Consider the following 15,113-nt stretch of genomic DNA (forward strand, 5'->3'; position numbering starts at 1 on the left):
CCAATTTTCGTCATGTTTCCCTTTTAATGTTATGCCATGAATGTTTAAGGGTTGCAAAGGAGACTCTGGAATTGGTTGCTGCATTCCAAATTGTCTCAATACTCTGTCCAGTTGGTGCCACTCAATAACTTGGAAACAAATTAGTGGCACCACCGCGTACCACGCGACACTTTCGAGTACACAAATGGGAGACAACAACGGTTGTTGTGTAAGGCTCCCACACAAACTGCATATAACAACATAGTTGTCAACATTTTAGTAAAATAAAACATAATTTTTTATTTTACAAATACAATACCATGTTCTTACCTCATGACGTTTCATAATATCCAACTTGCGACGAAAAACTCTCACATCTTCATTGTCGATATGTTGGTTTTCACGTCGCAGCCACCTATAAAGATTAAAATTTAATGTATCCTAAAACCATTTATTCTATTGAAATGAAAGATGCTTTTAAAAATGACTAACTTGTGCCCCAGTGGTTTATTTTTTACTTGGGAAGGAGTCCTATTTGGAAACAAGGTTGGACATCGTTCCCATGCTCACATTTGTAGTAAGATGCACATACCTCTCTGATTGATTAAGTTTTATAATCGATGGCACTGCACATCTCTCTGTATAGAAAACCAAGTACGACAGCTCCCCATGCATATGTGCCACACTCTTCAAAGTCACGTAAAAATTGAAGGTACCTTAACGAAACTTTGTTACTGCTTTTGTCAACGAACAAGACACCTCCAATGAATCTCAGTATCCATGCACGGGCAAACCTTCGTATTTGTTCTTCGTAATCGTTGTTTATTTGTGCAAAATGGTGAGTCAGCCAACTTAATTTAACCACACTACCTTTAATTTCACCCTCTTGTGGTCTGACTCCCAATAATTCCTCACATAAATCAGCCCAATCAAGATTTGTTGGACCGATTAATGGTAAACCATCTACAGATATACCTAACAATACACAGACGTCTTGGAGAGTAATAGTACACTCTCCGCATCTCATGTGAAACCTATGTGTTTCCGGCCTCCATCTTTTTATCATAGCACTAATTAATGAGGCATTTATTTTTAAGTATCACATCTTCATAATAAAAACCAGATTGTCGAAGAAAAGGAAAAATTTGCTCTGGAATTTCTTCTTCCCCTTGATACGTGGGGACAGCTCGTCTGATATATAATTTCCGATCTTCTTTCCCATCCCAAATATGTTCTGAAACATGCTTAGGTTGCATCCATAATACATTACCATCAATGGGGCCAGACTTAATTTTAATATGTGATGAACATGACGATGATGATACCATTACTACTGCAAAATAAAATATAATACAATAAATTTACAAATCAATTTATACATTATTTGTAGATAATATAAATTAAACTACGCACATTTATAAAAACGTTATTAAATATATATTATACAAATTTAAATAAATAACAAAATATTATTATTTCATAACAAAATATATTATACAAATAATAAAATTTAAATATATTCTACAAATAATTTCAAATACATGCACACACAAATTTAAATAATTAACATAATATATTCTTCAATTAACAAATAGATAATTCAATAAAATATTTACTAACAAATAAATTAAAATACAAACAAATATTGAAATGCCAAAAATTATTTAAACAATATATATACAAAAATAATAATAATGTACAATGCATCATATATTTAATAACGTAAATTTTCTAAAACAAAGAATATTAACCTACAAACTAAAAATAAAATCTACCATGTACTAATGTAAACTACCCTATCATATATATATATATATATTAAAAAAATTCAAACTAACAATAACTAAATCAAATAATATAACTAATCAATTCATTTATTTAAAACTCAAAATTGTTTAGCCTAATATTATTACAAAACCTAAAAATTATTTAGCCTAATATTAACAAAGCTCAAAATTTACGTGTGTCTAAATTTTAGGTATATATACCTAAAGTTAATATTAACTTGTGTCTAATATTACAAAAGTTAATATTACGTGTGCCTAACTAAAGCTAATATGTCTAACTAAAATATCATACATATATAACACATATAATATCTCAGAATATATATTTAATAACGTAAATTTCGTAAAACAAAAAATATTAACTTACAAACTAAAAATAAAACCTACCATATACCAACGTAAACTAGCCTATCATATATATATATATATATATATATATATATATATATATATATATATATATTAAAAAAATTCAAACTAAAAATAACTAAATCAAATAATATAACTTATCAACTCATTTATTTAAAACTCAAAATTGTTTAGCTTAATATTATTACAAAAGCTCAAAATTTACGTGTGTCTAAATTTTAGATATATATACCTAAAACTAATATTAACTTGTGTCTAATATTACAAAAACTAATATTATGTGCCTAACTAAAGCTAATATGTCGAACTAAAATATCATACATATACAACACATATAATATCTCAGAATATATACAATAATCAAATAATATTTTCATACTAACTAACCAAATAATATTTTCATGCTAATTAACCTAACCTTCGAATACCTATTAATACATAAAAATTAACAATAGAATACATATTAAAAGTAACTAACCTAATCTTGAAATACCTATTAATACTAACTAACTTAATCTTTTTATAATATTAAGAACATAATACATAAATATTATTTAATTAAAAAATACTTACCAGTAATTATGGAGGAGAAGGAGCACACGAAAAATTTTGAAGAAGAAAGCAAAGGATAGCACTTTCGGGGAGGAGAAGCTGTAAGTTTGAAATGTAAGTTTATGATGTTATGAAGATTTTTTTTATAGGAAAAAATGCCCAACGTTCAACAGCTAACGTTCAAAAAGCAACGTTTAAAAACACTGCAGCAACATGCAAGCCCTAGCCTGGAACCTACTCCTGCACCCTTGCAACACTGCACCCCTGCAGTTGGGCACAACCTGTCTCGCCAATGGGACAGGCGAGACCTGCTCACGAGGTGCCAAGTCAGCATGGTTCTCGCCAGCAGCAATGGCGGTTCCTACGTGGACGCGTCTCGCCCGTAACAATGGCGGCATCCTTCCAGCTGGACTGCGTCTCGCCCGTAACAATGGCGGCACCCAGCCATGTCAGCAGCTTTCTCGTCACTGCTGATGGCGGTACGAGCTTCTCGCCAATTCTTCTGGCGGCATCCATGGAGGAACAGACCCCCTTGTAAAAAGTTTGAAAACAGACCCTCTTTCATAATTAGTTTTGAAAAGTAACCCTCAACAGTAAATTTGCCGGTGTTTGCATACTTGTAAATATTTTACATCAACTATACTAGGTCAGTTGGGTGTATGATTCTGACATTTGTTTCATATTTACTATTTTTTCTTACAAATCTTGTATATTTTTATACTACTAGTGCCTAATGTATATTATTTGATTGCAAACACAACGGTGAAAATTGAGGTATATCATTGGCTATCCCAAAACAAACAGTCGATTTCGCATATTACAGATTTGTGTTGGTATGACAATGTTAAATGTGTGGATACGAACATGAATTAGAATAGTGTGGTTTTATTGTAATTTCCATTGTGAAAGTCAAGTGTGACATTGTTTCTCTTATTCCAGGAGCTTTGCTTTCCTACTTTCTTCAACCTGTATATCTTTCTTCAATTACTGTTGGTCTGCCCCTTGACATTCTTGAGAATTTTCGTTTGGAGGACAGCTTGAAAAGAGCTTTGTATGAACGTATGCTGCCCCTATCGAATGAACTGACATCTCCATTTCTAGTGAACCAGGTCTGTGGAATATTCAGTTCTTAGTGAGAAAGAAAAGTGTGTTGTAGGATGCTAACTTCTATGTATTTTTTCATTTCACAGCCTATATTTCACGCTGCACCAGTACCCCCAAAGGACTTTCAGCAATCTGAGAGTGCTGCTAACACTTTAACATGCGGGTACTTACAATCAGATGTTGGAAAAATGTGAAGTTAATGTAGCTTTATTATGGATTGATGTTGCATTTATCTGAATTCTTAACTTTGCAGATATTCAATATGTTGGAATGAATGTGGCTTGCATGACGTCATCATGGGAACTACCGGAAGAAAGCAAGGCACCTCTGCAAAAGGGGCACTCTACCCATCAACACAGTCATCTTTATGCAAGTGAGTGCTGATATATATACTGTGGAAATTCTATTTGTAAAGCACTAATAATAATAATAATAATAATAATAATAATAATAATAATAAATTATTTTTTCAGAAAGAGGCTGTTGGAGGTTTTCTTGTCACTGGGACCAGAAAATTTGATTGGTTCTCTACCCAATGGGATTACTTATCGAGAACTTAAGGTATTCTTGATGTTCTTCACATTCTCTGTTTTTGTGATGGCCTAACTTGTGTTGTCTGATATAGTGATATAGGTCATGTAAAGTTTATATGGCAAGGAATAAGAAACAGACTTCGATCCTATTTGGATAAACTTTTCTATAAACATTTATAGGAAAAGAAAATAAGAAGGAAGGAAGAAAGAAATAAGCTTTGTCTATAAGCAAAAACTTGCTTATGTATAAGTTAGAATCAACTTTGTGAAGAAGCTAACTGATTATTAGTGTTTCTGTAGAACTCATTTAGCTTGGCCTGAATTACTACTATCTGTGTATTAATTGTGTCTTTAGGCTGTTCTTTGGGCAGTTATGGATCTGAATTATTATTTGTGTATTATTTGTCTTTAATCTTTATACAGTTATTAAGGCAGTTATAGAATGATGTAACAATTAGTGTGATGTTTTATGTGTATGGGGTAATAAATACATAATTAAGAGTGTTCACTGTTGAGTTTAGCATTGTCTCTGTAAATAGAGTGAACAAATGTTTATGTTATGCCCTTTCCTAACTTTGTTTTGCATGATTAATCATTTGCAGGATGGAGCTGAAGAATATCATTTGGCTTCCAAAATTTTTAAAAGGAAGGCATCTTTTAACAAGTGGTTCTTGAAACCCTTGGATTGTGAGGCATTCCCCATTTCAGAATAATGCTTTTTAATTATCTGTCTAAGGCCCATCTTTGGTTATGTAAATTGAATTGGATGCAAGAATCCAACTTCTGTCAATTGGCACACGCTCCTAGTCTGTAAGTTAAGACCTGGTTGCACCTCCAAAGACAAGGATGGAGATCACCCGCATTTTTCTTTCATGTTTATTTACATTAATATAAAGATATTTTGTGACCTCTAGAATAAATAAAAATAATACATTTGTTTTTCACATACTTGTTTTACTCAACATACTTATGTTTCTTTATTCATAGGAAAATAGTATTATATATGTTGTACAAATAAAAATTTAAATTTTCTTTACTAAGTTATATCTTTTGTACTTGTAAAGGAGTAGTCCGGTCGATCACCAAGATGTTTTTAGACTAGACTCCTCCATGGAATCTATTGTCACTCATAGGTGGATTGTTTCCTCCCATTAATGATTTTTTCATATGCACCAATCAAATTTTTTTTTTAAAATGAAGACAGCATATACAAAAAGCATGGGGCCGTATTAAACTTTTTTTTGCAAAGCATCACATTGAGTGTGACTCGGATCGAATTGATGTCCAAAAATCAATGTCAATTTGTCGTTTGCATAATTTCTTGATAGTTTTGGTGCATGTTAATGTCTAGTAACTAGTTACTCTACACTTGCAGTCAATTAATAAATATCCAAAATGGGCAGAAAAATATGACTTCATCTCATCAATCCACGATACTGTGTTACCTGATGATCAAGTTATTAACCAAATTTATCGGAATAATTGTAAAAGTAACGTACACAAAGTGGCATCCACCAAATATATATGTAATTGTAATGCTTTTTAGTCTTATTGTACATTGATCCTCTCCTCCTCCTAGTCTTGGACCACCCATTCTAGCAACATCTACAAAGTCTCGAGTCTTTAATTGATATTAATCCCCCATTAGGCTAAAAATTCTTTTGGGGTATCACCAGAAGTCGTGTTTACTGAGGAAGAAGGGTAAAGGCACGGCACTAAGCATCACGGTTATTCTGCTGCTTTGCTTTGTAGCCACTTTCCTTCTTTTAACTATCTGGAATAAGGTGAGTCATGCAAATTCAAATACGTATATACATAGTTTCTGCATCTATATATTTCCAACTATTATGCATATTAATGTTTTTTTTTTTCTTCAAATTAAAAAGCCAAATCTAGCTCCTTCTTGCTTCTTAGCATAAATTTTTGTCTACCAGACTCGAACCCATGCAGTCTCTTCTAACTAATCATTATCATAAGATCAATTATTATGATAGAAAGCAAGGCTCCTGATTTTTCTTAACACAAGTATATATATTGTTTGGAGATACCAAGGATGATTTCATTTTGTTAATTTTTTAGGTTAAATTAAGTGTAAATTCAAATTTTAAGATTTATTTTGGTGTTACTTAAAAATGTTCAATTCTGTCAATCGGATAATACTAAAACAATAGATTATATAAATGGTGAATAATTTTTACATTCAAGAGTAACTTTTAAGGTTGAGTTAAATTTAAATCCAATTTTAACATATTATAGTGTAAGTTTATTATAAATATAAGATTATTCCGGTAATTAAAGAAAGTGAAGAAAGAAGGGAGGGAGGAGATTCACAGTTTCGAATCCCTCCAACATTTCTAACCAATTATCAAATTAACATATATTTGCCTATAAAAAAAATACTAATAATATAAGTTTTATAAGTCATGATTATGATTATTAGGCGATCAATTTCTTTTTGTTTTTTTTTTATTTTTTTTATTGAAAGAATACATACAGTACTCTTCATGTATATATGCGCGATCGTGGTAGAAAATTAAAGTAGGGGACACCGGGACAGAAAAAAATTCTGTACCCTTGTTTGCATTCTTTGGGTTTCGTGTTGATACAATTGCAGCATTGATAATCCTATATTGGAAAAAGAAAAGTAGCAAGAAGGTAAAGAATTTTTTCAATTCATTTTTGAGTGTCATTAATTATCAATGGAGCAAAATGAATTTGACCAAGAAAGCTCAACACTAGAATATACATTCCATTTTGAGCAAGCTAGGTTGATCAGATTAATCCTTATTTTCTTCATTAATTAGGAACTAATTTTACTAAAATTGTTTTTTTTTCTTAATTTTTATAAATGCATTATTGAGTATTCGAAGATATAATAATATTTTTTAGGAAGTAAATACTATACAGGGATAAAAATTTAATATTTCATAAAAACTAAAAAAACAATCACTATTAATTTTTTAATGCTTAAATATGAATCAATTTGGAGTGGATGAAGTACTATTGATTAAGCTTTAAAACTTACGCACATTCAACTTTTGATTATATCAATTATGATTCTTGGAAAAGAAATAGTTATCTCTCTTCCAACCAAAATAATTATTTTCTTCCCACGATACTACCTTCACTTCATTTTGATTGATTTTTAACATTTAAAAAAATATTGATTGATGTTTTTCAGTTTTGAATGAAATATTTCAACATTTATTTCAATTTCATCATCTAATAAATATTGTCTTAAAGTAATACATTTATTAAAAAAGAAATGCCAGTAAGACTCTAATATTCTCTTTTTAACACATTATCTATTTTTTATCCAATTATTTTAAGAGTTTAATATTTATGTATTGATATTGTAAAATTATGCATTATCATTTTAGTTATTTTAAGATAATTATTTAATAAGTTAACAAATTTATTATAGGTCATGAATTATGATTAGATGATTATATAAATTATTTTACAATGTTACATTACAATCCTTTTTTTTTTTCTTTAAAATAAAGATGGTAGCCCTCACATTGTAAATTTTTTGTTTCTAGTCCACATTTGCAGGTTTTTCCATTCCAATTTTAATAACCAAACCCCAAGAATTCCCACTTACATGCACCCAAAATGTGACACAAACATGGTCAAGGGACTATCCCACTTCACACACTCCTACCAACCCCACCCGCACGTGCCCCTCATACTTGAGATGGATCCACGAAGACCTATGGCCATGGAGAGAGAGGGAGAGAGGAATCACAAGGAAAATGTTGGAGGGTGCAAGAAGAACAGCACACTTTAGGGTTGTGATTGTGGATGCATGGCAAGTTGTACGTGGAGAAGTACAAAAAGGCTATTCAGACCAGAGATGTGTTTACTTTGTGGGGCATATTGCAACTATTGAGAATGTACCCTGCCAAAGTGCATGATTTGGATTGTGATGATAGGCCTGTTATCTCGAAGGAGAGGTTTCAAGGCTCAAATGCTCCCACTCCACCCTTGTTAAGGTATTGCTCGGATCAGTGGAACTTGGATATTGTGTTCCCTGATTGGTCCTTTTGGGGATGGTAAGTGCTAAATCAACTTTTCTTCCTCCTTTATTTAAAAAAATATTATATTTTTTCTTCTTCTTCTTTCAATTTAAATATGTTGTTAGTCTTGGTAAATGAGGCAAATTCTGAGTTTTTTTTTGTTACTTTCAATCTTTATAAAGTGTAAAAATGATCTGTCATTGTTCAGTAGTAACTTAACATGCATTTAAATATGTCACATATTTTAGTTTAGAGTTGTTGATATAATCACGTTATTACTAAATGTATAACTGTGCTAAAAATGTACTTACTTTAAGAAAATCATTTTTATATATGCAATCGATTGATTTCAACACTTGAAGTAAGAAGTTGTTAATTATTTTTATCTTGTGCATAACAAAAATGTTTGTTGAGTAAAACATATGAAATGCATATAGATGAATGAGACTTTTGATTTAATTAAAAGTGTAAACAAAAAACAAAAGTTTATCAGTTCACTTTTTTATTTAAGTTTTGTGTATAAAGATAATGATTACAGGAGCAATATACTCTTATGAACACACATACATATATATTCATTTTTCAGTAAAAATGTTTTTTTTTTCTTTTCACATTATTTTTACTCAACTTTTGACCTTTGTTTGTTTGGTCCCTCAATTTAAGCATACTTTCAAGTCCCATCATCTTAGAGGTTCAAATTGATTGTACGCATAACTCAGATAGTTAGCCTAGCTAATATCCTTTCCCATCTTGTAATCTGGATTTTCTTTATTTATAATTTATAATAGGGCTGAGATAAATATAAAGGCATGGAAACATGTCCTAAAAGAAATCAAAGAAGGGAACGAGAAGACCAAGTGGAAGGACAGAGTACCATACGCCTATTGGAAGGGTAACCCTTTTGTGACTCCAACTAGGAAAGACCTCATGAAATGCAATGTCACAGAAAAAGATGATTGGAACACTCACCTATACATACAGGTTTTATATTATATTTTTTTATCAATTCTTTGTCCACTAATTATTCAAGTCAAAGGCATAATTTATATGTTGTATATGTGTTTTGGACACAGGATTGGGATCAAGAATCAAGTCAAGGGTACAAGAAATCCAACTTAGGAGACCAATGCACCCATAGGTATGTAATTTAAAGACCTCTTTTGACATATTAAAATATACATTAGTCTATTTATAAATAACTTATACATTAGTCTACACAAAATGATATGTGTATTGATTGGGCTTGGCACAGGTATAAAATATAGGGACATGCTAGGTGCACCCAACAATATTGTTGGTGCACCCAACAATTAGGTGAATGGGCAAAATTGTCCTTTATTAAAAAAAATAATTCCTTCTTTCGGAAGAAGATTTTTCCGGTAGAACAATTTATTCTATCAGAAGAACCTTCTTCTGGAGAAGTACCGGAAATTGTTCATTCGGAAGAACCTTCTCCCGGAAGAACAAATTGTTCTACCGGAAAAACCTTCTTCCGAAAACTTTCCGGAAGAATCTTCTTCCAAAAGAAGAAATTAATTTTTTTTAACGCAAGGGCAATTTTGCCCATTCACCTAATTGCTGGGTGCACCAGCAATGTTGCTGGATGCACCTAGCATGTCCCTAAAATATACGTAGAAGGATGGGCTTGGTCCGTTAGTGAAAAGTACATTTTGGCATGCGATTCTACAACTCTATATGTTAGGTCTGGCTTCCATGATTTTTTTGTCCGAGGCATGGTGCCATTAGAGCACTATTGGCCCATTAGAGACAATAGCAAGTGCAGGTCTCTTAAGTTTGCAGTGGAATGGGGCAACAACAACACTGATAAGGTCAGTTCCCTCTCTCTCATTTATTGTATGCATGGTTGGAGAATATATGATATCCATCAATTTTTATATGACACCCACTTGGGTTTTATTAATTTTTCTTTTCTTGTAAGCTGAAAAATTTAGTTACGTGTCACTTGAAAAAATTGATTGGGTTCATCATACCATTTTCACTTTAGAAATTACTGTATGATTCGAGATATCATGATCCGGGATATTCATTTTTATAAATTGAAAATTTTAATTATGTGTCAAGTAAAAATTAATTAGAATCATATAATAAATTTTCTTCACACACTCATTATACATTTTTTTAGTATTTTTCTAGCCTAGCCCAGTAGTGGCCTAAATGCATTAATTTAAATGTATAAAATATTTTCAATTATTCAAAAATGAATTAATGTTATATATATATATACATATATATATATATATATATTAAATTTTAATAAATAAAAGGTTTTGTTAATATTAACCTTTAAAACTTATTTCAAACAACTAAAAGTAAATGATTTTTTAATTAAAAAATGATTTATTATATTGAAAAATGTAAAAGTTTAATGCGTATTGTTTTCTTGATAAAAATTTCTATCATATAAAAAAATTATTTTGTATGATTAGAGAACATATGCTCTCAACCAATTTCTAGGTGTAATTGAGTTTGTTAAATTTTGTAAATTAAAAAATTCAATTACATGTTACATAGAGAAATTGATTGGGACCATACTCTCTCTCATGATAAATTATTATGGTTCGAAATTATCATATTTGCAACCAATTTTTACAAAACATGTAATTGAATTTTATTAATTCTTTCTAGTAAACCAAAAAACTTAATTATGAGACATGTGAAGATTAATCAAAATCACACACTATATATTTTTTTTAATATTGTTTTCTTGATATAAACTTTCTACTTTTATTGTAGACTTTATGCCACAAAAATAAGTATCGTGCATGTAAAAAATGACGTGTCTTACATTATTACCTCAAATTGGCAGGCACAAGCAATAGGGGAAGCTGGTAGCAAATTCATTCATGAGGACATGGACATGGACTACATATATGATTACATGTTTCATCTACTGAATGAATATGCAAAACTCCAAAGGTTCAAACCAACTATACCTCCAAATGCTGTGGAGTATTGTCCAGAAACAATGACATGTGGTGTAGATGGTACACAAAAAAGGTTCATGGAGGACTCATTGGTGAAGTCTCCTAGTGATTCAAATCCATGCACTCTTCCTCCTCCATATGAGCCTATTAACCTACAAGACTTTCTAGAGAAGAAAGCTAATTCAACAAGGCAGGTAGAAACTTGGGAAGACCAATACTGGGAGAATAAAAAAAGGGGACAATTATAGTATTGTGCGGATGAAGATTTTGTCATGTTTTCTTTTTTTTTCTTGTGACAAATTAAATGGCCTTTTTAGTTTTTATTCATGCATTCCCTTATCTCCCCAATACACACACACATGCAGGTAATGTCATTGTCTTGTACACGTTTATATTTATCATCAAATCACATTCTTTTTCTTTTGATTCCCTCCTTATAACCTGAAGCTTGATTAATGTAATATAATTGTCACTAGATCAAATGAATAGTTTCATGTAAAGCACTAAATCTAATAACTACAAGTTCCTTTTGCTCTTGATCATATGTATTTGATGACATTGTTTATGTTTGGTATGGTGAGGAGAAAATGAAAAGAGAGAAAAGTTTTGAAAAAAAAGTTTGAATTTTGAATTGAAGAAAAAGTAAGAGGAACGATGTTTTTTAAAAGTCAAAATTCTTCTCTTTTTTTCTTACTACCTAGCTTCTTTTCCATTAAACAATAAAAACATATATTTTACATCAATTTTTTCAAGGCCAATTTTAAAAAGTATTTAATATAAATTATACTGGTGCCATATTTTATTAATAAATATAATAATTTATTTAAAACTCTTCTAAAAAAAAGAATAATTTATTTAAAATATATAGTTGCAGTCAAAATTGGTTTTGGATGATCATTTGACTCGCTGATGACGTGTAGTCTTGGCTCTATCTGAGTAATATCCCTTTCAAGAATAACACAAGTTTGATCTTAATAAAGTGATAAACTTGATTATAAGGTCAATGATGGAACTTCTTTTTTCTTTTCTATTTTTGTGTTTTTTGGGAGTATGATAGAATTGGTTTGACAAAGAGTCTTTTTTTTTTCGGATCCTTATTCTTGTGTGGAACAATGTTGTTAGATGTGTTATATTTTTTTAAAAAAAATATTATAGCTATCAGGACATAAAGGAAAAGATAAATTCATATGTACTTTTACTCCTATTCAAAATATTTGAGTCGTATTCCAAACTATTACTTAATAAAATTAAAAAATATTTGCTAAAGAAATAAATAAATCAGAGGATATAAGTTAAATATTAGGCCAGGTGTTATCAACATCTGTAAAAAAAAAAAGTAGGACATTGAGTAAAAAAAGCCAATTGAATGTTTTTTTATCATTAAAAACATTGAATATATATATATATATCATGAACGAAATTAATTTTTAATTGAATGGATTGATGGACACTTGTGCTCTTACCAAAAATAATATGTTTCTTGTATTTAATTCATAATAAGCTTATTATATATTCAGCTGAATATGGTGTAAGGCTAAATAAAAAAGATTTATATTTAAGATTTATAAATTATTATTTTTTATTTTATTCTATGTAAATAATGTGAGTTAAATCCTATAAATTATATGACATTTAATTATTTGTAGCTTATTAAACTTGGGAGAAAATATTTTTTTAATAAAGATAAATTATATTTTTTTATCAATTTATATGTGTTTCACACACACATGTGTGACTGTGTGTTATTAAAAGAAAAAAATTCTCCCAAATTTAATGAATCTTATCCAAACATGCGGCTAAACTTTTATGTTAAAGCTTTAATTAATTTATTATCTTTTGTCATTATTTATTTGTCAATTGAAGCACGGAACCATTGTAACAACAAAAATCCTTGACTGGTTAAGGAAATAATTAAGGTTAAGTGGGTCCTATCCAGATAGAAGAACTAAACTATAACTCCACAACACAATCCCATTCAATCATCAATCCTCACTCGTGGATTTCAGTCTCCTCACTTCTTTCCATATTTCATCCCACATTACCAGTCTTATTTATTGGAGTGCAACTTATGTATCAATTGGATAATTTCATTTAAAGTCAATTGATTTTAAACTTAAATGTAACACAAATCATTTTCTTCATTGCTTTGAGTGGACTTTGGTTAATCATTATCAAATCTATCCTTCATTTGTAAGTGGGCATGTTATTGTGAACTTATATTATGGCTGATGTTATTTAAATCTCAGCTATATGAACCAATGCCTCTTCTGCATGTTGTGATATCTCAGTGTACGTATGGTTACTGGTTAGTTTAGTGCAACTGTGCAAGTCTTCATTTCGACCAATGGTTCGTGTTTAATTTTGATTCTTCGATTCATGTTATCTTTGTAGTTGAATGTGAGTGCTACTGTGCAGTACTCTTGTGAAGGTTGGAAAAAAAAAAATCTCAATTTGATGTATGGTATGCCAAGATTGTAGCCTACTGTTGATTATAGATTTGGTTTGAATTTGATATTGTTGTTCAATGAAGTTCAAAAAAGAAAAGGCAAAAAGAGGATGGTGAAACCGGTTTGAATTTAAGGTATTTGATAAATAGAGCACACACATCCTTCTTGTTCAAGCTCAACCGTGCCAAATTTTCACTCGAGTTTGAATGGAAGACATTGATTCAAAATGTTATCCACTCTAAGAATTAAGATGTCCCTTTGATGAAAGACTTGTTGTACCTTGGTTTTGCATTAAAATTTAGATTCTTAATTTCTTTAGAGATATTGAAAGGGCTCTTGGATTCATTTTTTTCTCTTTCATGCAGTGATTCTTTATGCTAGCAGAACCCAAGCGTGTAATCTCTTAATCCACTTCATGTTCATAACATTTATAATAATGTTCATAGAAAACAACATACACATATGTATATATAACGAAACCATAACATTTCCAATTTCTTATTTATATACGATGTTCAACTAATTAATGTCAGCTAGACCCTTAGAATATACATGTTAAGTTAACCACAAGTCACAATCGAGCATTATGAAACTTAGTTAGTGTGGATGAAAACAAGTAATTTAATATCCTTCCATTGCACATCGTGACGTGTAAGAAAAATTTAATATTTTTCACTAAATTTTTTTTACTTATTTTTAATTGGATTTGCTAAAAATTCTAACACATAACAAAAAAAAAATCTACACCCACCGCTTCCAAAATGAAAAAAAAAACACGATCATAAATTCTGTCATTTAAAATTAATGGCCTCTTTATTAGGTATACTAGTAACCAACCAAATCAAGTCAATTAAATTTATTAATTAGTACATTAAGAAGCTCTTATTTCTTATAAAACGTTCACCAAAGACAAAAAAAATCTCAACGATAGCAACTTCAATCCTATAATAAACTTTCTTGTGTAACTCAAAACATTACCTTCCAATAAGCAAATAACTACAATTAAAATTAAAAAAAAAACAAAACACATCAGTATTTTATTCAACAACAACAACAACAACAACAACAACAATAATAATAATAATAATAATAATAATAATAATAATAATAATAATAATAATAATAATAATAACTATACACATTAATATTTAAGAATATATGTATTTACTTAAAAAAAATATGATTTCACGTAGTGATTAGATATCATTCAAAACAAAACCATATACGCATTCAGGAAACATGTGTAAACAATTCATATAATTCATATACTCTGATTGCCTACATATATGATCATTATTATTATATAATTCAAAATTGAAATCAAAGCTTGAAACATGAGGAAATAATTTAGGTGATGATTAGATATGCACAAGTATGT

The 15,113-nt window shown here is 30.0% G+C and overlaps 1 protein-coding gene and 1 pseudogene across 4 annotated transcripts in view; both read left to right on the top strand.

Moving 5' to 3' along the window:
• LOC100799177 (tRNA-specific adenosine deaminase TAD1) overlaps positions 1-5,268 on the top strand; it is an 11,210-nt gene extending 5,942 nt beyond the window's left edge. For 3 of the 4 annotated variants that reach the window (XM_026127715.2, XM_014773427.3, XM_006576287.4), the window contains 5 exons: positions 3,724-3,796; positions 3,878-3,954; positions 4,045-4,164; positions 4,265-4,352; positions 4,927-5,268. In XM_026127715.2, coding sequence (XP_025983500.1) covers positions 3,724-3,796; positions 3,878-3,954; positions 4,045-4,164; positions 4,265-4,352; positions 4,927-5,037 — 469 coding nt within the window. In that variant the 3' untranslated portion in view covers positions 5,038-5,268. Of the gene's footprint in view, positions 1-3,629; positions 3,797-3,877; positions 3,955-4,044; positions 4,165-4,264; positions 4,353-4,926 lie in introns of all 4 variants that reach the window. The other variant, XM_014773428.3, reaches the window with a different exon arrangement.
• Positions 5,269-5,542: 274 nt separating this feature from the next.
• On the top strand, positions 5,543-11,770 carry LOC100799705 (O-glucosyltransferase rumi homolog; annotated as a pseudogene).
• Positions 11,771-15,113: the final 3,343 nt, after the last annotated feature.

Source organism: Glycine max, chromosome 3 (assembly GCF_000004515.6).
Source record: "Glycine max cultivar Williams 82 chromosome 3, Glycine_max_v4.0, whole genome shotgun sequence".
Taxonomy (NCBI): Eukaryota; Viridiplantae; Streptophyta; class Magnoliopsida; order Fabales; family Fabaceae; genus Glycine; species Glycine max.